The sequence below is a fragment of the Vicia villosa genome, linkage group LG1 (genome assembly GCF_029867415.1).
Source record: "Vicia villosa cultivar HV-30 ecotype Madison, WI linkage group LG1, Vvil1.0, whole genome shotgun sequence".
NCBI lineage: Eukaryota > Viridiplantae > Streptophyta > Magnoliopsida > Fabales > Fabaceae > Vicia > Vicia villosa.
Genome location: NC_081180.1, coordinates 50371573 through 50395581, shown reverse-complemented (window position 1 = coordinate 50395581; position 24009 = coordinate 50371573). Strand labels below are relative to the sequence as shown.

The following is a 24009-nucleotide window of genomic DNA, read 5'->3' as shown; positions in this document are numbered from 1 at the left end:
TTCTATTTTCAAATCAACAAAGCATTTAAAAAAGTGAGCTAAGCAATTAAGAGCCCATGGATAACCATGGATACAAAGGGTGCTTAAAACCTTCCCTTTGTATAACCAACCCCCCGAACCCAAAATCTGTCAAAAGGTCTTTCCTGTTCTTTTATGCCTTTCCTTTTTTGGATAAAATAAAAGTCGGTGGCGACTCTTGCAAAAAAATAATAATAAAAAAAAATAAAAAATATAAAAAGAGCAAGGAGTCAGTTCGCCTCAAAAAACCGAGTTTACAGAACTGGCGACTCTGCTGGGGACTTGAAATTTTTTTTAGAGGGGTTACCTTATAGTTTTTGATCACTTTAATATCTGCTTATACTTGGTTATTTTGTACATACTTGTTATTTCATGCTATTCTTGATATATGTGTGGTTCCATCACTTGAGATACATTATGGACAAATCCTAACCCGGATTAAGTACACATAAGAATTAGGTGGAGGGTATAGTCATGTACAGGCGTACGTGAGAATCCTTCCGCTCAGTGGAGGTTCCTTGTTGGTAATATATGTTTAGCATGTTTCGTAGCTAAGACATTATTGCTTTCATTGAACTGTAGAAGCTGAGTTGGCTGTAGAACCCATAACCCATCCTGGCCTTATTAGGTTGTGGCGCAGAAACTATTCAGGTGAAGACTTGGATTAGTTGTCATGCGGAGAGCCACACTCAGACGAGTTTTTCTTGAGAATATTATTGGCTCACAAGTTCAGTTGTGCAAGCCGGTAATATCCGAAAGAAGAATGTGGACTCTGACGTATCAGTAGAACATGTTGTGCAGGTGATTAACCCCTAGTACTATCCCATGTTTGGTTCTTTGACCTCATGCTCGTGACGTTGAACTTTGGAACCTACCTTATGTGCACCATGTTTGTGTTACCATTTCTGTATATGTGGCATTCATGCATTCATACATTCATAAAAATCTTTTCCTTTGATTTCCAATGAACTCAGAGGTCTTTTTTGTAAACATCGTAAGTTTCATCAAACTCAATGGATCTTGGGTGTTGATAGGGTGAAAACTCTAATCCACCAAAATGGATGATTGATTTTGATGATAACTTGATCAATGCTTTAATCCAATGCTTGAATGTTTGCAAATTAATATCTTAAGTTCTTTGAAACTAAATAAAAAATAAAAACAACAATTGCATCATTTGCATACATACATCCAGGTTATCCATGAAACTTATCCTTGTCTGTCTCCATCTTCAAAGTTATCTGTCTACCATCGAGCTGATTCTTCCTCCTCGAAATCCTCTTCCATAAGGTTTTAGGTCTGATCTTCATTGTCCTTTCCATCAAGGGGCAGCAGGCCATGATTTAGAAAGATGTTTCCCTACTGTTTGCATTTCCTCAGTTATATTGTTTGCTTTTAAACTTTTTTCATTCCAGAATGTTAATTTTAATGAAATGAGCATCGTATTTTTGAATTCATTTTCATCTACTATGTCTATGTTTATGCTTCTTTTACAAAAAAAAAAAAAAAATCTATTTTGCTTTCTCTATCAAACTTGTGTTTTTTGCAAAGATTGGAGGGAGGATGATGACAACGAAATACCCAGGTTGTTGAACTGTATGCTTTCAAATAAAACTTTGCTGACGATGTACAGGCATTGTTTCAATTCCCAAACACTGGAGAAATAAGGAAGTTAATCCCTCGTCAACCCCTTTGAGCCTAGAAGTTGGTGTTTCTTTCTGTACGAAATAACCCACATTTTAACCCGGGGCAGGGTAGTTCCCAGTTAATTTGGTTGTGCATTCTATTTTAAGAGAATCATTCAATACGCCTTTCAACAAGTGTTTCAATCACAAGCTTTCCTCCGCATACATCAAAGAAGTGCTGGAGATGCCAATCAAAAGCTGATAATGGTTCATTATAATCATTAAGCAGAATAGTCACTATCTTTCAAAAAAAGTATCAAAAAAAGAAAATCGACGAAAAGCCTGCTAAGTCAAAATCAAAAATGACTTAGGCAAAAATTAAGGCATCCCGCTGACTGTAAGTTCAAAATAAACAGCTCAGGCAAAAGTTAGGGATATCAAAAAGAAAAATAGAGATAAGTCAATAAATTCTTGAACCACAAAATGTTGTGACTATCAAAAGGAAGAAGTGACTGGCATCTCCAAGTTTTCTTGGCTTGTGAACTTTCATCATTACAACAGGTAAAATTCCAAAAGTCTCTTGGTACCTGAATGCATATTTTGAATTAACTGGGTTTAGGAATGAAGATCATCACGGAGATGGGGTGGGTTACAAAAATTTTGAGCCTTATACCTTTTATTTTTTTAAACCGTGAACCTGACCACGTTACAACCTTCAAAAGCCCTAATTGAAGCAAGGTTTATTTTGAAAGCATACTACAACAAGGTTGCGTAAGCTGACTCCCAAGAGATTTACCAATCATTTATGTTGATACCATATCTTTGCTTTATCTTTCACGTTGATTGTCTTAACCTTTATGTTTTAACCAGTGATTCCATTTTCTTTACAAAGTGATTTTGATTTCAAAAATATGTTTTGAGCATTGCATTAAAATTACCATTCTTGAATGAACACTTTATTTGAAAGTAAGTACTTATCTTTCGGGAAGTTCAAACAGTCGAGAAACTTGATCAGTGATCCTATCAGGGGCACGTTCCTTCAAGATCCTGTTGTTCAGATGTTTAATCAAGATTTGTTGATCAGAATATCCTCTTCAAGATGTATACTATGGCAAGTCTTCCCAACATTCATTTCAAGAGTTGAATCTGTGATTAATTCATCCCCAACATAGTTCAATTGAAGCCATGATCAGTTAACTTGCAACAATTATTCAATCAGGGGCAATCTTCTTCAGCAATCCCCAAGCACAGTTTATCAGTCCTTCTCAAAGGATCATTTGTTTGATACAATTATCAGTGTGACCAGAAGTTTGTTCAAGCATCTTCTTTCCAAGCGGATTTTTTAGAATTCCCGTGTTGAGGAATCAAAGCTCCAATCTTACCTCACAAAAGAGTCAATTCCAGTCGTCATGAATAACTACATTGCATTGAGCATTCATCATGCATAGATAACTTTAACATCATGCATAAAAACAAAATCATGCTCATTTACATTCTTCTAAGGTCCTGTTGTTGTCAACATCTTACCTTGAGATCAAAGTCCAACTTACTTGGCACCTACCCAAACAAATTTATCCTTTTGATTCGTTTTGTCTGTATCTATCTGATATTCTTCATGATATGTCTTGTTTGTTCTGACAATTTTTCAGAACTTTGTCACCTTTTATTCAAAGCTTCTATGGATGTCCCAATTCCCAATAAAGTGTTATTACCTCATTCAATGTCACTCTTGAATGTCTCTGAGTTCAATCATGTTTTATCTTGATTGTCGTTTGATGCTGCTTCATTCATGGTTTATCTTGAAACGCTTTTGATATTTTCTTCTTAAAGTTCAAATCATGTTTTACCTTGATTGACCTTGGTGTTCTCTAATCATGTTTTACCTTGATTGTCACTTGGTATTCTCTAATCATGTTTTACCTTGATTGTCATTTGGTATTTTTCAATCATGTTTTACCTTGATTGTCATTTGATGTTATCCAATCATGTTTTACCTTGATTATCCCTTAATGACATCCAATCATGTTTTACCTTGATGGATCTGTGACGATTATCTAATCATGTTTTACCTTGATTGTCCGTTGATGATTATCCAATCATGTTTTACCTTGATTATCCTTAATGACATCCAATCATGTTTTACCTTGATGGACCTGTGATCATGTTTTACCTTGATTGTCCGTTGATGATTATCCAATCATGTTTTACCTTGATTGTCCGTTGATGATTACCCAATCATGTTTTACCTTGATTGTCATTCGATGTTGCCCAATCATGTTTTACCTTGATTGTCATTTGATGTTGTCCAATCATGTTTTACCTTGATATTCATTTTATGTAGCCACATTCATGTATGCCTCAGATATTCTCTTCTCAAAGTTCAATCATGTTTTATCTTGAAAGCTTTTGTCAACTGTTTCTTTCTTGTGTGAAGTCTGATTCTATTCCTAGATGACGTATACCTTTTCCCTAGCGGAGTCTGTTTACTTCTCCCCATTAGTGTCCTGTTTCCATCTCGTAGAAATCATGTGAATTCATAATCATAAGCATTACATTGCATCTCAGGTTCAAAAATTGTGTTTTTTTATATATTTAAGTCTCTTCCATCACGTTAAAACGAAGATTTACAATCATCGTGTCTCCGGATAGAAGAAACTTAAATAGGGGCATCTGTTGCACCCCAATTTTTGACCTCTGAGATCCCATCATTTTCTAAGTGTTATGATCATTATTGTTATACCCCAAAATTCGCCCTCGTTCTTTTTTCAAAAAAAAGAAGTCAACAGACTTCAGTCTAAAAATTTGGATTTTTATACAATCTTGGATTTTTATTTCATAAATATCCTGATTTTATGAATACTCAATTTTTAGAATTTTTTTTATACAGTATTTTGGTTCGCTGTTAAATTTATCCTTTCATAAACGCCAAATACTGTTTATCACTTCATACACTGTTTATTTGAGATTTATTTTCAGATAAATAATGCTGACGCAGTTCGTGCAGAATTAAAATTTGCAGGCGCGGAGTCCGGGTTTCAGATTATACTGGTAACAATTAAATTATTCTTGGTTTTATTTCCCACTAATTTTTATTTTTATACTATATTATTTTTTTTAAAATCTCTTTCTTTCTTTTCAAATCTTTTTTTTCAAAATCAAATCCTAGCTTTATTCTATACCCTTTTTCTTTTCAAAACCTACCATACTTTTTTTTTCAAATCCTACTACTATTCAAACGGTACACTCCACTCCCAACGTCTCTATCTCTCTCTTTTCACTCTATAAATACTCCTCATTTTTTCCATAAATTCTCACATCAAATTTCACTCATCTCCCAAATTTCTCAAACTTCTATCTCATAATTATTTTCTCTTCTTCCTCGGCAAAAATGGCAAAGTGGATGGATACACTTTTTCTTATAGTCATCACTATTTTTACGGTGATCATGTCCTTCTTCTGTCTGCATAGTCCTGAAAAATGCGGACCTGCGATGGTTACACTTCCGATCATCTATTTTCTGTTGTTCATAGCATGGATTATTAATCGTCATTTTTAAAGTTTGTTGTATTTGTCGCTTTCAAATAGTGTACCGTTTATTTTATTTGTTGTACTGTTCATTATATTATGTAATATTTGTACTGTTAGTATTAAATGTTGTACTATCTGTCGTACGGTAGTTTAATTATCAAGATAATATTATGTGTGTTAAATATTTATTTTTCTGTGCATTAAATATTTTTTTTCAAGGTTATTATCGGTATTTTCGTTCGCGTACAGTATATTTTATTTATTTATTATGTTTGTGTTTTTCTAACAGCTCAGGTAAATAAATTTTTCACCATTAACACAACAAAAACAAAAAAAGAAAAAATTAACTTTAACTGTTGAATTTTCACTTTAACTGTTACGTTAATACCCGGACAGCTAGTTACCAGTCAAACCCGCTATCAGCGCAATTCTCCGTGTTTGTACCATCAGTCAAATCAATTTTTCGCACTTCAAATTTCCAAGATTTTGTTCTAGAAGTCTTCTGATAATCACGTGGTCAACAGAGACTCAACACTGCACAAAAATCAGGTACGCCTAACTGTCTCCTACACAAACAGTCCCTAACTAGGTTTTTTTATTTTTTTCAGGAGAACGAGTTTTTGAGACCTCAAATGGATTTCATGGATCTACATACGTCTCAAAGTACCACCAGACAAATTTTCAAACTTCGATTCGCTCGGACGCACAGTCAACAGCTCAAACAGTCAACAGACGACCAGTTTGACCAAAAAGTCAACAGACAGTCAAAAATGCAATTTTTGGTCAACATCCATATTTTGTCAAAAGATTCATCATGTGATCAATGGTTGATCATAATTCATCAAGAAAAGTTCAGAAATCGACAAAACTCAAAATTGCAAAATTAGAGTTTTTTACCTAAAAGTCAACTGAACTTTGACCGACCATAACTCTCTCATAATTTATCAGAAAAATTCCAACCAAAGCTCATTCTCAAGGAAATTCAATTCTCTACAACTTTGATGTTGGGACCAAGGTCAAGAAATGCTTCCGCCTAAGAGATATAAGCCAAAACATTACGGGTCATTTTGAAAGTCAACAAAAAGCAGTTTTTTGTCAAAGCCCATATCATCAAAATAACTTCTCCAAATGCAAAAACGCTTCCAAAGTGTCTTGTAGAGGACATCTTGGGCTTTCCAAAAAGTTAAAGAACACTTTCATAGGATCAAAATTGAGGGAGATATGCCTTGATGAAGTTGACCTTTTTTGGAAAAATGCATGAAACAAGTAATGACCAAAATTTGATTTTTTTTCAAAAAGGCCAATTCTTTTGTGATTCAATCTTGATTCTCATATGTTTAAAGGGCATCCACGACCCATCCATGATTCATGACATTTTTATTTCATTTTAATTAAATTTTATTCATTTAAAGTTTAATTAAAGTGAGATAATTCAAAGATATTATCAAAGATGCTTATGGTTGCCAATCAAGACCAATTCAAGATGTTTAAATATATTATTGCAAGATTGAAGAGAATAATACTTGAGTGTTTTAACCATGGTTAAGAAATACACTCATTGAAAATATTCCATTATCATATTTTTTCCACAAAATCAATCATGACAATTTCCACTTGCAAGGCTTCCAAGATCAGACTCTTTGCCTATAAATAGAACTTCATTTTCTTCATTCAAGGGAGAGAAAAAAGAGGAGGAGGAACAAGAGAAGAATAACAACACACTCCAAAAGCATAGCATAAGTTTTATATTTTTCAAAAGTTTCAAGAAACTTGTAAAAATCAAGGCTCATTCAAATAGCCACTTTCAATCAATTTCAATCACTCTATTCCACTCTTGGAACATCATAGAGTAAGTACAATGTAATTTTTAATATGTAGTAGTGTTAGGAGTTCATGAATTAAAAACTCCATATTTATGCATATTTTCAATTTCTCAAAAAAAATGTTTTAATTTTAGTTTTAAGTTGATAAAATGTTTATTTAATTTTTAACATAAAAATATTTTATTTCTTTTCATAATTAATTTATTTTGCTTAATTAATTAGTAATTATGTAAATATTGCTTTTTTTTTTAATTATTTTCAACCAATCAAAAAACTCCAAAAATATTTTCCTTTTAGATTTAGGTTTATATTTTTATAATCTAATTTTTGACATAAAAAAGAATATTTTTTGTTAAGTTTAATTATTTGTATAATTATTTGTTTAATTAGTTTGTTAATTAACTAAAAAATCAATTCCAAGAAAATCACAAAAAATATTAAGCTTAATTTGTTTTATATTTATATTTATTTATTATTTGATATTATTTCTTATCTTTTTCTTTGTCTTGAATTGGGATAAAAAAGATCAAACATGGAAGAGAATTGTATGCGGTTGATTTAAGACTTATGGAATTTTATCGTGTAGTCGCTATGATTTTATCAAGCTTCTGATAAAGTTCCATTGAATTTAAATCCGAGAACATCCTTCACTCACCATCAATCTTTATTACTAACTTTGATAACATACTTGACAAGTTTCAAGATGGTTATATTTAACATCTAACAATTAACTTTAAATTCCGCATTTTATTATATTGTTCTTTATATTTCTTGCTTTATACTTTATTTTATTATTCATATTATTTATGTTTCTGTCATTTTTTCTTTGTCCATTTGGACATATTATTTATGTTTATGTTATTTTTTCTTTGTCCACTCGGACATATTATTTATATTTCTGTTATTTTTTCTTTGTCCACTTGGACATATTATTTATATTTCTGTCATTTTTTCTTTGTCCATTTGGACATATTATTTATGTTTATGTTATTTTTTCTTTGTCCACTCGGACATATTATTTATATTTCTGTTATTTTTTCTTTGTCCACTTGGACATATTATTTATATTTCTGTCATTTTTTCTTTGTCCATTTGGACATATTATTTATATTTCTGCTATTTTTTCTTTGTCCATTTGGACATATTATTTATATTTCTACTATTTTTTCTTTGTCCATTTGGACATATTATTTATGTTTCCGCTATTTTCTCTTTGTCCATTTGGACATATTATTTATGTTTCCGCTATTTTCTCTTTGTCCATTTGGACATATTATTTATGTTTCCGCTATTTTTTCTTTGTCCATTTGGACATATTATTTATGTTTCTGTTATTTTTTCTTTGTCCATTTGGACATATTATTTATGTTTATGCTATTTTTTCTTTGTCCATTTGAACATATTATTTATGCTTCTGTTATTTTCTCTTTGTCCATTTGGACGTATTATTTATGTTTATGCTATTTTTTCTTTGTCCAATTGGACGTATTATTTATGTTTCTGTTATTTTCTCTTTGTCCATTTGGACATATTATTTATGTTTCTGCTATTTTCTATTTGTCTATTTTGCTAACATACAGGAAAGATCTTATAAATTAAGAGTAAGTAACTCCTAATTGCTTGCTCAAACACTTCCATTTTCAAACAACGAATTTTCAAAACTTCTCATCTATTTTCAAAACTTTCATCTGGTATTTGAAGGGCATTATTCCCGGTGAAACTCTTCAGAGACCTATGTGACCTATTGTCCATCTTCACTTCTTCTATTTTCAAATCAACAAAGCATTTAAAAAAGTGAGCTAAGCAATTAAGAGCCCATGGATAACCATGGATACAAAGGGTGCTTAAAACCTTCCCTTTGTATAACCAACCCCCCGAACCCAAAATCTGTCAAAAGGTCTTTCCTGTTCTTTTATGCCTTTCCTTTTTTGGATAAAATAAAAGTCGGTGGCGACTCTTGCAAAAAAATAATAATAAAAAAAATAAAAAATATAAAAAGAGCAAGGAGTCAGTTCGCCTCAAAAAACCGAGTTTACAGTTTGAGAAATTAATATGACTGGTCGGTAAGCCAGATACCACGAGTGGTATTTATATCATATTCAAATAGTTTTTGTACCATCAGAGGATGTATTTCTAAACCGATTACCTACCATTGTTTGATCCTGGAGGCGTCATGGTTGAGTGAGTGCTTTGCATAATTTTGGACAGTGATGCAAGAAGTCTTAAAGAGAATGATGTAGTCCACGACTCAACCTGGTCATTTCTTTTGTGGCAATATTTCTAAACCATAAAACAAGTATTTTAAGACGTTTTGAACTGCCATGGTTACGAAAGAAATTAACGGTAAGAAATCTATTGATTTAGATGGAACACTTAATTGTGTTGAAGGTGAATCTGATGTACATATTTAATCAAATGATTTACAGCTCAGGACAAAAAATAACATTATGGGAAAAAATGATTATCCTTACAAAATCGTATTATGATTGGACTAGTAGATGATCTATATGATTATTACATTAGCTGCGATATTACAAAACATGTTTAAGAGGCTTGGATGACACCGAAGAAGTTGGAGCAAAGTAGTATGTAGTTAGCGACTATGTAAAGTATTAGATGGTATGGATGAAAGGTCTGTGAAGATTCAGTGTTACGAACTTTAAAAAAAAATTGATTATGAGATCATCATCAAAGATATGTATTTAGAAGAAGTCTTTCAAATTACTTTTATTATTGACAAACTACCACTAGTTTGAAACTTTTTAGAAAAAAAAAATCTATTTTGCCACAAAATAAATAAAAATTTAAGTGAGAATCTGATTATTCACTTTCGAATTGAAGAAGAATCTTAGAGACAAGATTAAAAAGAAAACGTCTTGGTTGTTTCAAACAACAAAAAGAAAATGTTAGTTCTGAAGCCATTTGGAAAATGGTTAAAAAATTAGAACCGCAATGTTGTGAACCTAATTAAGAATGAGAACCCTTCAAGGGCCCCAATTACGCCAATTGATAGGCAACAACCACCACCACCATAAAGAAATGACACTGGTGTTTTATCTGGCTTTAGTTATGGAAAACCAGGTCATATGATTAAGAGATGTAAGATATGGCTTAAGCCATGCGTTATCCCTATTGCACAAGTTAACCTAACTATTGAGCAACTTATTGCTTTGATCACTAAAATCAACATGATTGGTGAATTTGATGGTTGATGGATTATATTGACTCCTTTGTCATGTTTGTTATGATCGTGGAATATTCAAAACACACACACATAAGAAAGTATTGTTGGAAGTTGTCTACACCATTAACATTGTCGATATTAGAGACGTGGAGTTGAAGTCCACCTCCGAAAAGAATTTAACCTTGAAGGATGTCATGCATACCTATAAGATTATAAAGAATCTTATCTCTAGTTTTCTACTAAATAAGACAGGGTTTAGTCAATGCTATATAAGACTTTTGTAAATGAAATTGAAATTCAATTTAGTAAGAAGATTAAGAAACTCCGTAGTGACAAGGGATCTAAATATGATTTCAGTTTATTTAATGAATTTTATAAACAACATTGAATTGTACATGAAACGTCTGCACCATATTCTCATGAAATAAATGGTAAAGTAGATAGAAATTATAGAATTCTTATTGAACTTATTGTTGCAATTATGTTAAATACTAGTATTGCTCTTCACTGGTGAGGGAGGGGAAATTTATTAACTATTTGTTATTTCATGAATAGAGTTCTCAAGTCTAAAAATAATATATCTCCTTATGAGATATTGAAGAAAAGAAAACCAAACTTGTCTTACTTTAGAACTTGGGGTTATTTGACTTAAGTCAGAATTATGGATCTGAAGCGAGTTTAACTCGCTAGTAGAGCCTATGAATGTGTATTTATTGTATGTGCAGCTAAAAGTAAGGCATATAGGTTTTATGACCCAAATGTTAAAGTGATCTTAGAATCAAATGACGTTGGGTTCTATGAAGATAAATTTCCTTTTAAATCGAGAAATAGTGTGGGCACTGATTCGAGTCATATTCTTAGGATAAGAAGCACATAAAGCAACGACGAAGTAAAAACATAATTTCGATGTAATAAAAGAGTAAGAGTTGCTTAAGACTATGGGATCAATTATACGATTTATACTATATAAGAAGATCCAACAAATCTTCAAGAAGCCTTGTCATCTTTGGATGCATATTTGTTTCAAGAAGCTATTAACAATGAGATAGGGTCTATAGAATCTAACATGACATATAACTTAGTAGACTCGCCTCCCGGTTGCAAACCAATCGGTTGTAAATGAGTTTTGAAAAAGAAACTAAAACCTGATAGAACAGTTGATAAGTGCAAGGCTCGACTTGTAGCCAAAGGTTTTTGGCAGAGAGAAATTATAGATTTCTTCGATACTTTTTCTCCATTCACTAGAATTACATCCATTAGGGTTTTGATTTCAATTGTTACTATTTATAACTTAATAATACACCAAATGGATGTTAAAACATCTTTTTAAATGGTGACTTAGAAGAAGAAATCTATATGGATCAACCAGAAGGGTTTGTAATTCATGGGCAAGAAAACAAGGTCTTTAAATACTGAATTCATTGACTCGACGAAGTTCGTTGTCATGTGACCCCAACGCCGACCCTCGTCAAATGCCCTTGTCCATTTTTCTATTGAAATATTTTCTACCCACCTTAAAGCATGACCATTAGCCAAACCAATTTCACTCCAGTAATATTGAAATTTTGGTTGGTTTAAAGCATACCCTATAAGTTATAAAAAATGGGTTAATGTTATAATATATTATTGACTAAGATATAATCTTAGAAAATATATACTTACCCATGTTAATAAAAAAATTCTGAGGTTTATGTTTTGGATTTCCCTCATGAAATTTTGTGCAATGTGTCTGATACAGTAGACATGCACAAATGACGGATTATGTTAACCATTATCTGGATTATTTTATGCACTTTCGATCGATGCATGTCTTTCTAAAATCAAACATATGCCTGGTTGAGGAGCAACATACATTCTCAAGTTATTTAGAAAGAACCCCCAACCATCAGCCCTCTCACTTTCCACAAGGGCAAAAGCAACTGGAAAAATATTACGGTTGTCATCCTTTTCTACCGCCATAAGTAGCGTACCCTTGTACTTACCATATAATCAGGTACCATCAATTTGAAGTATAGGCTTGCAATATGAAAAACCTCTTATGCATGGTCGGAATGCCTAGATAGTCGGTGGAAGATTTGTTTCCCATCAATAATAGTGTCGTCATCTGTATATATGGGAAGTGTTTGCATTTCTACCATAATAATTTACCCCGTGTTCATCACAAGAGCATTACGTCCCCTTCATGCAAACCACAATGTCTACCACCACCCAACAAAACTAGAATAACGAGGAAACCAGGTTAAGTTATGGCAATGCGACGACGACTGAATTTATAAATGAAGAAATGGTCGACGACTGGATTTATAAATGATGACATGCCTCGTAAAATGTCTACGCGAATTTTACAAACTCCTTACCGTGACACTGGTCATCGATTACTCCGACCTCGTCAAGATCAATTTATTGTAATTTTATTTTTATTTAATTCTTATTTAATTATTATATTAATAAATAAAAAATAAGCACATTTTAGAAGGTTCTCCCATAGCAATGGGTGTAACCTTTCTTTTTTACACTCTTCCGCCCAATCAAAGGGCGAAACCTCTTTGTCAATAACCATTTTTTTTTAAAACTATAGTATATATATATATATAAACACATAATATAAAGATAGAAACAATATATTTTGTTAGACAGTATAGCTTCTAAGACTCTTGTTATTATGAGTTCGTTTGTTTTGATTTTTATTTTAAATATTTTTTTTTATAATTTCACATAATTTTGTGTAAATGTACAAAGAAACTTTTCATAAAAGCTTTAACTAAAAATTTGGTATGAATAGTTATTTTAAGTATTTTATCGTTTTATTAAAACTTTTTTTGGATATCATTTCAAAAAGTCACTTAATTTTGAAGCTATTTTAAATAAAGTTTCATCAAAATCAATTTTGAAATATAACTTTTTTTTAAAAATTAAAATTTTGTCTATGTTTTGGTCTTTAATAATATTTGTTTATGTTTTAGAATATTAAAATTAATGTTTTAATTTTAAAAAAAATATAAGAAATTTTATAATATTTAAAAAATGATTTTGTAAAATTTATTTTTAAAAATATAAAAAAAAATCTATTTTTTTAAATCTGAATAACTAATATTAAAAAAAAAAAAGTGCTTGAATGAAGTCAACAATTAGGCATGGTTGGACTTTGAAAAATAAGTCGTTTGTGGTGGAAAAATATTGGAACTTAAGCAAACACTTTAATACTATATGTATATGTTTTGTGTATGCTATACTACCTACTTGTTTGTTTTTTTTTTTTTTTTAATAGGCAATGAAATTCACATTCACACAGAGTATAAGGGATACTCGCCCTACTTGTTTGTTGACTCATTCATAATGTATATACTCCTCTCTAATTAAATGAAGACACAATTTATGAATGATTTGCTTTACAATTTTTTCCACTCATAAATAAACAATTATTTATTTTGCTTAAGCGTGAAAAAACAAAAAAGCCAGAGTTTTCCTTTCCTTTCCAAGACAATTTCTTTATTTCTAGGCAACCTATTTTACTTTACCATTAAATATTAATCTAATCTAATATAATAATAATCCCATATGGTAATCTCTATTTTATTTTCCCCATTTCCATAAAATATAATTTTAAAATGGGGAAAGAAAAAGAAAGCCCTCCCAACAACTTTAAAATTATTTTATATATTTCTCCACCAGATTCCAACCATATCCTAATAATTATTTATGTTAAATATTATTTATTCATTTAATATTAATTCATACAAATAATATTTTAATACAAATCTCTCCTTTTCCTGTTTAATTTTTTAATCTCAATTTGGACACACTTAGGAAAGTTAGGACATTTTATTAAATTGGACATTTTCATTTCCTTTGGAAACTCCAAAAATTTTCAAATTTCACTCCCTTATTTTCCTTCTATTTTCTCAAAACCAGATTTTTTTTTTCTCTTTAAAATTCTGCAATTTTTTTAACGATGAAATTTATGCAAATGGTGCAATTTTATGCTCAGATTTTTTAACTTTTAATTTAAATTTTAGTTTTAAGTTTTTCATCTGTTTTTATTTTTGGAAAAAATATTTACCAGCATAGCAGTGAAGTTTGAAGAAAATAATGAGAAATTGAAGTTAATAACTGTTTGAAAACATGGAGGCTGGCGGCGGTGTTAGTGGTGGCGTTACGGTGGTGGGATCGGATGCTCCGTCGGAGTATCATGTAGCACCGAGAACCGACAACCAAACTCCGACCGGTGGATCGGCAGTTCAGTTTACTACAGCGGTTCAAGGAAATTCTCAGCCGCAGAATCCGCCGCAAACGGCGGTGGTGGCGGTGACGGTGTCTCCGGTAGATACGACGGTTCCTGAGAAAAAGAAGAGAGGCCGGCCGAGGAAGTATGCAGCGGACGGTTCGGTGAGGATGGCGCTGTCTCCGAAGCCGATATCTTCGTCTGCTCCGTTGCCGCCGGTGATCGACTTCACGGCGGAGAAGCGTGCGAAAGTGCGGCCAGTTAGTTCGGTGAGCAAAGCGAAGTTCGAGTTGGAAAATATAGGTATTGATTGATAACTAACTATTTTGAGTATGAAATGTTACTATTTTGGATTGTGTTGTGTTTGTTTGGGTCTCTTTGTGTTGTTGAAAATTTGTAATCGGTTGTTGACTTATGTGGAAGTGGTTTTAGATGTGGGACCTTTGATAATGTGATGTAGTCCTAAAAGGTGACTTAGCTTTGTGGGTCTGTAGTGTATTGTAGGGTGGAATCTTGTTATGTCTGATATTCAGAAGCTTTCAAACTTCAACTTAAACTTAATGCTTCAAATCACTTATAACCATAATCAATTTAACATTATCAATTCAGTCAAAATCAATTTACTAGTAACTAACTTACGCATTTAAGTGGTCCTTCCTTCCAATACATCTATAGCTTACTTGATCATATGGATTGTTATGACTTTAGGTGAATGGGTTCCTAGCTCAGCTGGTTCAAATTTCACACCTCACATCATTACTGTTAATACTGGAGAGGTAAATTTCAGAAGAAGTAATCTATTGCCTATACTGTGATAACTGGAAAATAGTCTAACCGGCGATGGACAATGATTTTTCTTTTGGTTATCTTAGGATGTTACTATGAAGGTGATATCATTTTCTCAGCAAGGGCCTCGAGCTTTATGCGTTCTTTCAGCAAATGGTGTCATAAAAAGTGTCACACTTCGTCAGCCCGATGCTTCTGGGGGCACATTGACATATGAGGTGAAAAGTTTGTGCATATTTATTGTATTGTTTCTTCTCATAGTAGAGACTTTCATATTGCTCCATTATGCATTTGAGCATATCCTGGAATTGGATTATTTTTGCACATTGATCAGTTACATGTTTCAGTCGTTGATTGAATATCAGGCAACTCATATTTAATCATGTATTTTAAATTCGATTTAAAATACAAGTGTTGGATCTTCATCAAACATCCATGTTTTCCATTCTGCATTTGTGTTTTAAGTATTACTGCTTCTTTAGCCTTCTGAAACTTGTGATGTCCTTTATGGGTGAAAATCTCATCTTCCTTGCTGCTGTTTCTACAGGGACTGTTTGAAATTCTTTCTTTATCTGGTTCTTTCATGCCAAACGATAGCGGAGGAACACGGAGCAGATCAGGTGGTATGAGTGTTTCTTTATCAAGTCCTGATGGCCGTGTTGTTGGTGGAGGAGTAGCTGGTCTATTGGTGGCTGCAAGTCCAGTGCAGGTATGTGTTCTTCTATCCATAAGAGACAACTCCATTTCTAGCAACATGCATTTGCATTACCTAGTGATTTTGTATTTTCTACTTCATACCAGGCTTATTTGACTCTGATCATTCTTATTTCAAACATGTCTCAATCAGGTAGTGGTTGGTAGTTTTATGGCAGAAAACCACAATGAGCAAAAGGCAAGAAATCAGAAACATGATGTGATATCAACTGTGACAACGGCTGCTGTTGTTCCCATCCCTACTCTTGATCCAATACCTATTCTATCATCAGTAACTTCCTTCCGTGGAGATAATTGGTCTGCTGTGCAAGCACCAGAAGCGAAGGAAAAACCTGTTTCTGACATTAATGTAGCACTTCCTGGCGGTTGATTTCTTAAGGAATCCCTTATACATATGCATTTGTATTTAGCTGCTTACAACACTAATGGGGTTCCTAATTATTGTCTCGCTTTTCCTTGTTTGTTTGTTGTGTTAAGGTTATTGAACTCTGGATGTATCAGGACCAGCATATGTTTTATCTCACTTTCTTTTTCATTTTCTTTTTCTTTCTTATTACATGACAGTACCTAATGCATTTTAATCGTCATTTTACTTCCTTCTTTCGTTTTCAATCCCTACTTAGCAGGGTCAGAAATTCATTTTTCCATGGCCATATTTTTTGTGTTTGTCACATCAATATGTTGTTAACCTACTTAGCAGTGTCAGAAATTCATTTTTCCATGGCCATATTTTTTGTGTTTGTCACATCAATATGTTGTTAACTTTGTTTTGAAATTTCAAATCGCTTTGATTCCAATAATTTTTTTCTGGTTTTGTAATAAAATTGGAAAATGTTTATTGCTATAAGAAAAAAAGTTTGACAATGAAAGGGTACTTAAAGATTAACTTACTATAGAAAAGTATTGATCAAAAGTAAACAAAACTTTGTCGCAGTTATAAAACCCACAATATTGCATAAGTCTGAAAACTATATAGAAAATAGTCATATTTTCCATTGCAAGAAAAGAAAAGTTATAGCCTAAAGAGTATCATCTTAAGTAATCCAGACATGTATGAAAAAAGACTGGTAAAAGCTGTAAAGGTTGTTAATAATGTACTGAGATGTGATAAATTTTCAAGAGAAAATAGAGGACATCGTAAAGTTTCACAATGAAGAGTTGGAATTCAAGCAACGAGCATCAAGATATGAACAACAGAATATGACTACCCCAAGATTATACATATTCCCAAACTTGATTAAGGAAATAAAATGAGAAACATTCTGGTTCTGCAAATATAAACGGAGTGTAAACTAAGAGGTCTTAACCAATGCCTGTGCCTGCATTCCTGCTAGGTGCCTCGGGTTTTATGCGGCGTGGCCTGATAATTTTGTCAATGAGCCCATAGTCAAGGGCCTCTTGTGCATTGAATCGTTTCATCCTATTCAAGTCTTCAGTAATCTGAAGAGATGCATTAAAAACATTAGTTTTCCAGCAAATACAATTTCTATAAAATTTTAACATAAACGTCTAGGAAAGAAGGAACTAAGATACACAAAACGAGGCTTAAATAACAAAAGGTTGAATTAACATATATCCTTGTGGAAGCAGTGTGTCAGTTGAATTTGACTTCATCTGCAAAGAAAATCTAATGATTTATCGAGAACTTCTTTTTTTGTCTTGCAGTAAGTTCATAGGTCAAACAATTATACAGTCATGATATAGAAACCATAACAGAAGTTTCAAATACTTATTTATTTCCATGAGTTACATTCATTGTAAAGTGAACTGACCTTCTCACGGGGCTGGCCGGTTTTGCTAGCTAACTCATCGAAAAGGTAATCTCTGACTCTAAGAAGTTCATCTGCTTCATTTCGAAAGTCATCAGCCTGAAAGTTTTCATGATGTTAGCATCAAAATTAAAAGCAACACATTCTTACATAAACAAGGTATTACTGATGATGTCAATCTCGGACAAAAGACAGACATACCCGGCCCCGAGCAGAGCCTGCTGGAGATTGGAGAGCAACTCTTGAAAGAGGCATTGCAGTACGATATCCCTTCAATAAGACAGAACATTGCAAAAGATTAATCGATCATCAAAACAACTTTCATAACACGAGATGTCAATGGACTCAACACAACAAGCGCAAGGCACAAGGACTCAACACAACAAGCGCAAGGCACAAGGACTCAACACAACAAGCGCAAGGCACAAGGACTCAACACAACAAGCGCAAGGCACAAGGACTCAACACAACAAGCGCAAGGCACAAGGACTCAACACAACAAGCGCAAGGCACAAGGACTCAACACAACAAGCGCAAGGCACAAGGACTCAACACAGCAAGCACAAGCGCAAGGCACAAGGACTCAACACAGCAAGCGCAAGGCACAAGGACTCATCAGAAGAACATCACAAAACCAATTAGACATGAATGCAACAACAAAGCAGAATGGAGCATAAGGTTGAAGATTGGGAGTAAGATTTTGATTCAAATTGATGAGTGAAAAAAAAGTAGAATTTTATTACAGTCCTTTCATCTCATTTAGCTTGCCTTTCCGAATTTTCAAACTATCGAACCTGCCAACTTTTTCATTTTAACATGCAATCCACAATAGGTATTGCAGATACTATGATCATTCACCATTGGCTATAAATATAATACATGCGAGGCACTCACCATTGGCTACAGAAGCTGCAAAATAACTTATTTTCTTCTTTTAAGGTTGTATATAATGATATGATACATTCATTTTAAATATATATAAATGTCAAGCATGACCCTTAACCATATTTGTGTATAATGCAAAAGTATTACTTCTGTAGGTAAGTACTAAGTCCATTCAACATATGTCATCCCTAATTATATTGATAAGGTAAATCTCTAACTATACAACTCCTTAACATAGATAATCTTTGATTATATTAAAATTGCAAAATCTCTAACCATTAAACTCTGTACTATGACAAGCTTAACTTCTACAAGTTGTATCAATAGACAGTAGAATAATACAACACCTTTTCTCCAGCTGCAAGAAGAAACGCTGAAAAATTATAAGCTTGGCCAATACAATGAGTTGCTATAGGAGTCTTCAAGCTCTGCATGGTATCATAGAGAGCCATGCATGGTGTAAGCTGCAAATGTTGAAAGTTGAAGCAAGTTAAATACCCGATAGTCTAAAGGAACATGAAGCAAGAAACAGAAGGATACAACTATTGATCTCCTAACACTAGAATCATTACTTACATCCCCACCAGGACCATTAATGTACATATAGAGCTTCTCGGAGCTATCTATACTGTCCAGATACAGCATAGTTGCCAATATTTGATTACTAAATTGCTCATCTATATCTTGTCCAATGAAGATAATACGGTCTCGATACTGCATCAAATAATGCAAAGTCCTTTGTAGAAATTAACTTCATAAAAAAGTATCTGATATTTATATGAGATCCATAACTATGTGACAAAGGAGTGTTTGCATCAGTGTCCGTGTCTGACACCGACATTTGTGATTTCGTTTAATTTATTCATTTTTTCAAATTATTATTGGTTCGAGGTGTGAGTGTTAGTATCGTATTTCTGGTGTTTGTGTTTCATAGTCTATGAGTATTGCCTAATGATAAATATATCGAGATATAACAACTTACAAGGGCATTCCATAAATCAACCCATTGCCAACCTCCTTCACCAGGTGTTTTATAGGGGACTCTAGGAGTTCCAATGGGCATCATTTGAATTTGTGCCCTAACTGGTTTCTGGTTAGCATACCTGAGAACATGAAAATTAGGCACTGCTTATATCAATCTTTTTATACAACCATATATATAACTTTTGTAAAAACCCTTCTAGTGTAATGGCGTAAACAAAAACACTGTGTTTTCAGATTTAGGGTTTATGAGAATTACCGGAAATTGAGAACTTTGTAAACTTTACCGAAAAACTGAGCATTTACGTTAGAAGAAACTGAGAGCGCTCCAAGAGGACCTGCAAATGAAAACAGTAAGCGAAAAACGAAAGAAAGGGGTGAAATTGAATAAGAAGAAAGAAAAGGGCACACGTAAAGATTGGAGTTTCAATCCAGAGTTGATTTTAGTGGAAACACTGCATTGGTAAAAGCGAAAACGCAGTGAGAATTAGTTGAAATTGAATTGAATAATTTAGAGGATTGAATAGAAGAGTGAGGTTTTGACCTAGGCGGAGAACAAACACGCGGTGTTGAAACGGCGGCGTAAGGTGAAACCGCCATGTTGAAGTGAACGATGATGGGTAGAATATCGGATAGGGAAATGAAAGTTGTGTTTCAAAACTTTGACAAGGAGTAAAATGTCATTTTGACATGGTCTTCATCTTACTTTATCTTTATATATTAGATAAATAATTGATTATTTCATATATAAAAATATTTAGATCAATAATAAATTTTTTCCCGTGTATATAAAAATATTTAAATCAATAATAGATTTTTTTCCCGTATAGAGACTTCATTTTTGTTAAGGTATCATTTACAAAAATATTTGGATCAATAGTAAATTTCGTATATAAAAATATTTAGATCAATAATAAATTTTTTCCCGAATACCATTTTAAATGAAAAATATTTGGGTCATAAATACCATTTTTCGTAAATAATAGTTTTTTTCCGTATACAAATATTAATTTTGTTTAGGTATTATTTACAAAAATATTTGGATCAATATTAAATTTTCGTATATTAAAATATTTAGATCAATAATATATTTTTTCCCGTATACCATTTTCTGATCAAAAATATTTGATCATAAATACAATTTCTCGTATATAAAAATATTTAAGTCAATAATAGATTTTTTCCCGTAAACAGACTTCATTTTTTTTAGGTATCATTTACAAATATAAGGGTATTTTGGACTTTTCCACAACCATTAATTTTCTTATATTATAGATTGATATATATTTTTTGGAAGAAAGAAGTGAGAAAGTGATGAAAGAGAAAAAAAATAGAGAATAGAGAGAGGTTTGATAAGTTTGATAAAATATAAAAGTTATATTATTTTAATAATAAAATTAAAAATTTTATGGTACAAAGACCAAAAAACCACAATTTTAACGTAGTGGCAAAAAAATAAATAAGGGTATTTTGGATTTTTCCACAACCATTAATTTTATTATTTTATAGATTATAGATTGATAGTTTTTTTTTTGAAAAAAGAAGTGAGAAAGTGATGAAAGAGAAAAAAATAGAGAATAGAGAGAGATTTGATAAGTTTGATAAAATATAAAAGTTGTATTATTTTAATAATAAAATTAAGAACTTTATGTTACAAAGACCAAAAAACAACAATTTTAATGTGGTGACAAAAAATCAAATAAGGGTAATTTGGACTTTTCCACAACCATTAAGTTTCTTATATTATAGATAGATTGATAGATTTTTTTTGGAAGGAAGAAGTGAGAAAGTGATGAAAGAGAAAAAAAAATATAGAATAGGAAGAGATTTGATAAGTTTGATAAAATATAAGACTATGTACAATGGTTACATTATTCAACACCCTACTTTTCACTTTTTATCTTCCACATCATCTTCTCTCTCTTCCACCTAATAATTCAACACCTATTCAATTTTTTTTCACTACAATAGTTTTGTTTAATAAAATTCAACACCCTACCTCACATCATATTCTTATTTTCTTTTAAAGTTTTGTTTTTATGATTATATATTAATATCTATTATCAATTAAAAGTGAATTTTTTTTATGAGTCCAAATCAAATGAACCAAGTCTCTATTTATAGAGGAAAAAAAATAATGAATTTTGATAAAAATAAAAATAAATAAAAAATTTATTTACTATGAAATAATTAATTTTAAATGATTAAAAGAAAATAAAATCTAAATAATCACAACAACCAATAAAATTGTGTAAAGTGTTGCATGTGGCCCCACTTTTTTCTCATTCAACATGTTGAATCTTTTCAACACCAATTAATCCACATCATATTAAACACCTCATTCAACAAACCATTGTAGACATTCAACTATTGAATAATTTTTTCAACACCCCCATTGTAAATGGTCTAAGAGTTGTATTATGTTAATAATAAAATTAAGAACTTTATGGTACAAAGACCAAAAAACCAAAATTTTAATGTGGTGGTAAAAAATCAAATAAGGGTATTTTGGACTTTTTCACAACCATTAATTTTCTTATATTATAGATTATAGATTGATAGTTTTTTTTTTTTTGAAAAAAGATGTGAGAAAGTGATGAAAGAAAAAAAAATAGAGAATAGAGAGAGATTTGATAAGTTTGATAAAATATAAGAGTTGTATTATTTTAATAATAAAATTAAGAACTTTATGGTACAAAGACCAAAAAACCACAATTTTAATGTGGTGGCAAAAAATCAAATAAGGGTATTTTGGACTTTTCCACAACCATTAATTTTCTTATATTATAGATTAAGAAATTTATGGTACAAAGACCAAAAAACCACAATTTTAATGTGGTGGCAAAAAATCAAATAAGGGTATTTTGGACTTTTCCACAACCATTAATTTTCTTATATTATAGATTATAGATTGATAGATTTTTTTTTTAAAAAGAAGTGGGAAAGTGATGAAAGAGAAAAAAAATAGAGAATAGAGAGAGATTTGATAAGTTTGATAAAATATAAGAGTTGTATTATTTTAATAATAAAATTAAGAACTTTATGTTACAAAGACCAAAAAACTACAATTTTAATGTGGTGACAAAAAATCAAATAAGGGTAATTTGAACTTTTCTACAACCATTAATTTTCTTATATTATAGATTGTGGAGTAAATTAAATTAAACAATCAAAATGAATGTATGACTTTGAAAAAAAACTCCAAATTTGATCAAGAATATGATGTTATAATTTCATGAGTATTCAAATATGTATTTTAAATTCATTTTGTATGAATGTTGGTTACTAAATAAATGTGTGGATGGTAATAACGTGATTATTCAATGTATTGTTGACGATAAAAATGATCCATATTTTAAGGCAACATTTAGTATTTTTTTTTAATGATATCTTTAATCATGTAAGATAATTTAATTAGTATAATTAAAAAGTATATTTGATTTTTTATTATAGAAAATTTGATTTGACACTTTTTATTTCTCTAGTTAGAAATTGTGGATCTTTTAGAGAAGTGCAAAGACTCGTGTAAAGAGGAACAACACACAAGTTGTGGTTTTTTTTCCAACTATTTTTATATAATTTTGATTATATTATTTGAGTGAATTTTCAACTTAAAAAAAATTGTTTTATCCTCTTTGAATTATGATGGAATGATATTCCCACATCGGTTTTAAATGGGCCATATTAAAATATGAAAATTTCTTTGTTGACCTCCCTTCTTTCTTGACCACTCTCGCTGAAATTCTCTAAATGCCTATTTACTTTGGAAATGCATTTCCGAAGTTAAAAAAAAACTGATTTCGGAGATCCATTTCCGAAATCACTTTTTTTTTACATAATTTTTTTTTCAAAAATGTATTTCCGAAAACAACATTTCAAAAATGCATTTCCGAAATATTGCGCGTTCTGCTGTTTAAACAAAACAGCCTCCCCCAAAACACATTTACCCTAAATCACTTTCAATCTCAACCTCTCTAAGATTTTCAGCAAACCAACTTCCAAGGCTACTTCAAAGGCTTCATCTACTTGTTCTACTACATTCTAAAGCATCACAATCACCTTCAATTTGTAAGTTTCTAAAACTTTAGATCTATGATTGAAATGCATAATAGGGTTTTTAGGAATTAGAAAAATGATATAGGGGTAGGTTGTTAGAAGTCTCTAGGGTTGTTTAGAAGCATAAAAACTGGTTTTGAAGTGTTTAGGGTGCCTGCCATGAAACCTGCAAAAATGGTGTTCGCGGGGGGGTTACGAAAGTTCATTTCTGAAAACACCTCCCTCACCAGTTTCGGAAATGAACTTCCGAAATGAGTCAGAATTGCATTTTTTTTTTAATTTTCTTGATTATTTGCATTTTTTATTTTCTTGATTATTTACTATGATTATTTTTATTTTCTAAACGATTTCAATTTTTTCAGGAAAATGGCAAGCAATTAGGCACGTCATAGACATGGCAGAGAGACACAGACAACAT

The 24009-nt window shown here is 31.7% G+C and overlaps 2 protein-coding genes across 2 annotated transcripts; one reads left to right on the top strand and one right to left on the bottom strand.

Annotated features, from left to right (window-relative positions):
• The first annotated feature begins 14034 nt into the window (after positions 1-14034).
• On the top strand, positions 14035-16440 carry LOC131637454 (AT-hook motif nuclear-localized protein 1-like). The gene is made up of 5 exons (XM_058908040.1): positions 14035-14703; positions 15109-15176; positions 15273-15404; positions 15734-15895; positions 16034-16440. Exons 1-5 carry the CDS (start codon positions 14301-14303, stop codon positions 16268-16270), a joined length of 1002 nt encoding a protein of 333 aa, XP_058764023.1. The 5' UTR covers positions 14035-14300; the 3' UTR covers positions 16271-16440.
• A 543-nt stretch (positions 16441-16983) lies between these two features.
• Positions 16984-20216, bottom strand: LOC131637464 (ATP-dependent Clp protease proteolytic subunit-related protein 2, chloroplastic-like). The gene is made up of 9 exons (XM_058908049.1): positions 20080-20216; positions 19947-19990; positions 19795-19873; positions 19537-19657; positions 19131-19268; positions 18902-19018; positions 17871-17939; positions 17673-17768; positions 16984-17340 (listed from the first exon to the last, which is right to left on the bottom strand). Exons 1-9 carry the CDS (start codon positions 20133-20135, stop codon positions 17203-17205), a joined length of 858 nt encoding a protein of 285 aa, XP_058764032.1. The 5' UTR covers positions 20136-20216; the 3' UTR covers positions 16984-17202.
• Between the last annotated feature and the right edge of the window lie 3793 nt (positions 20217-24009).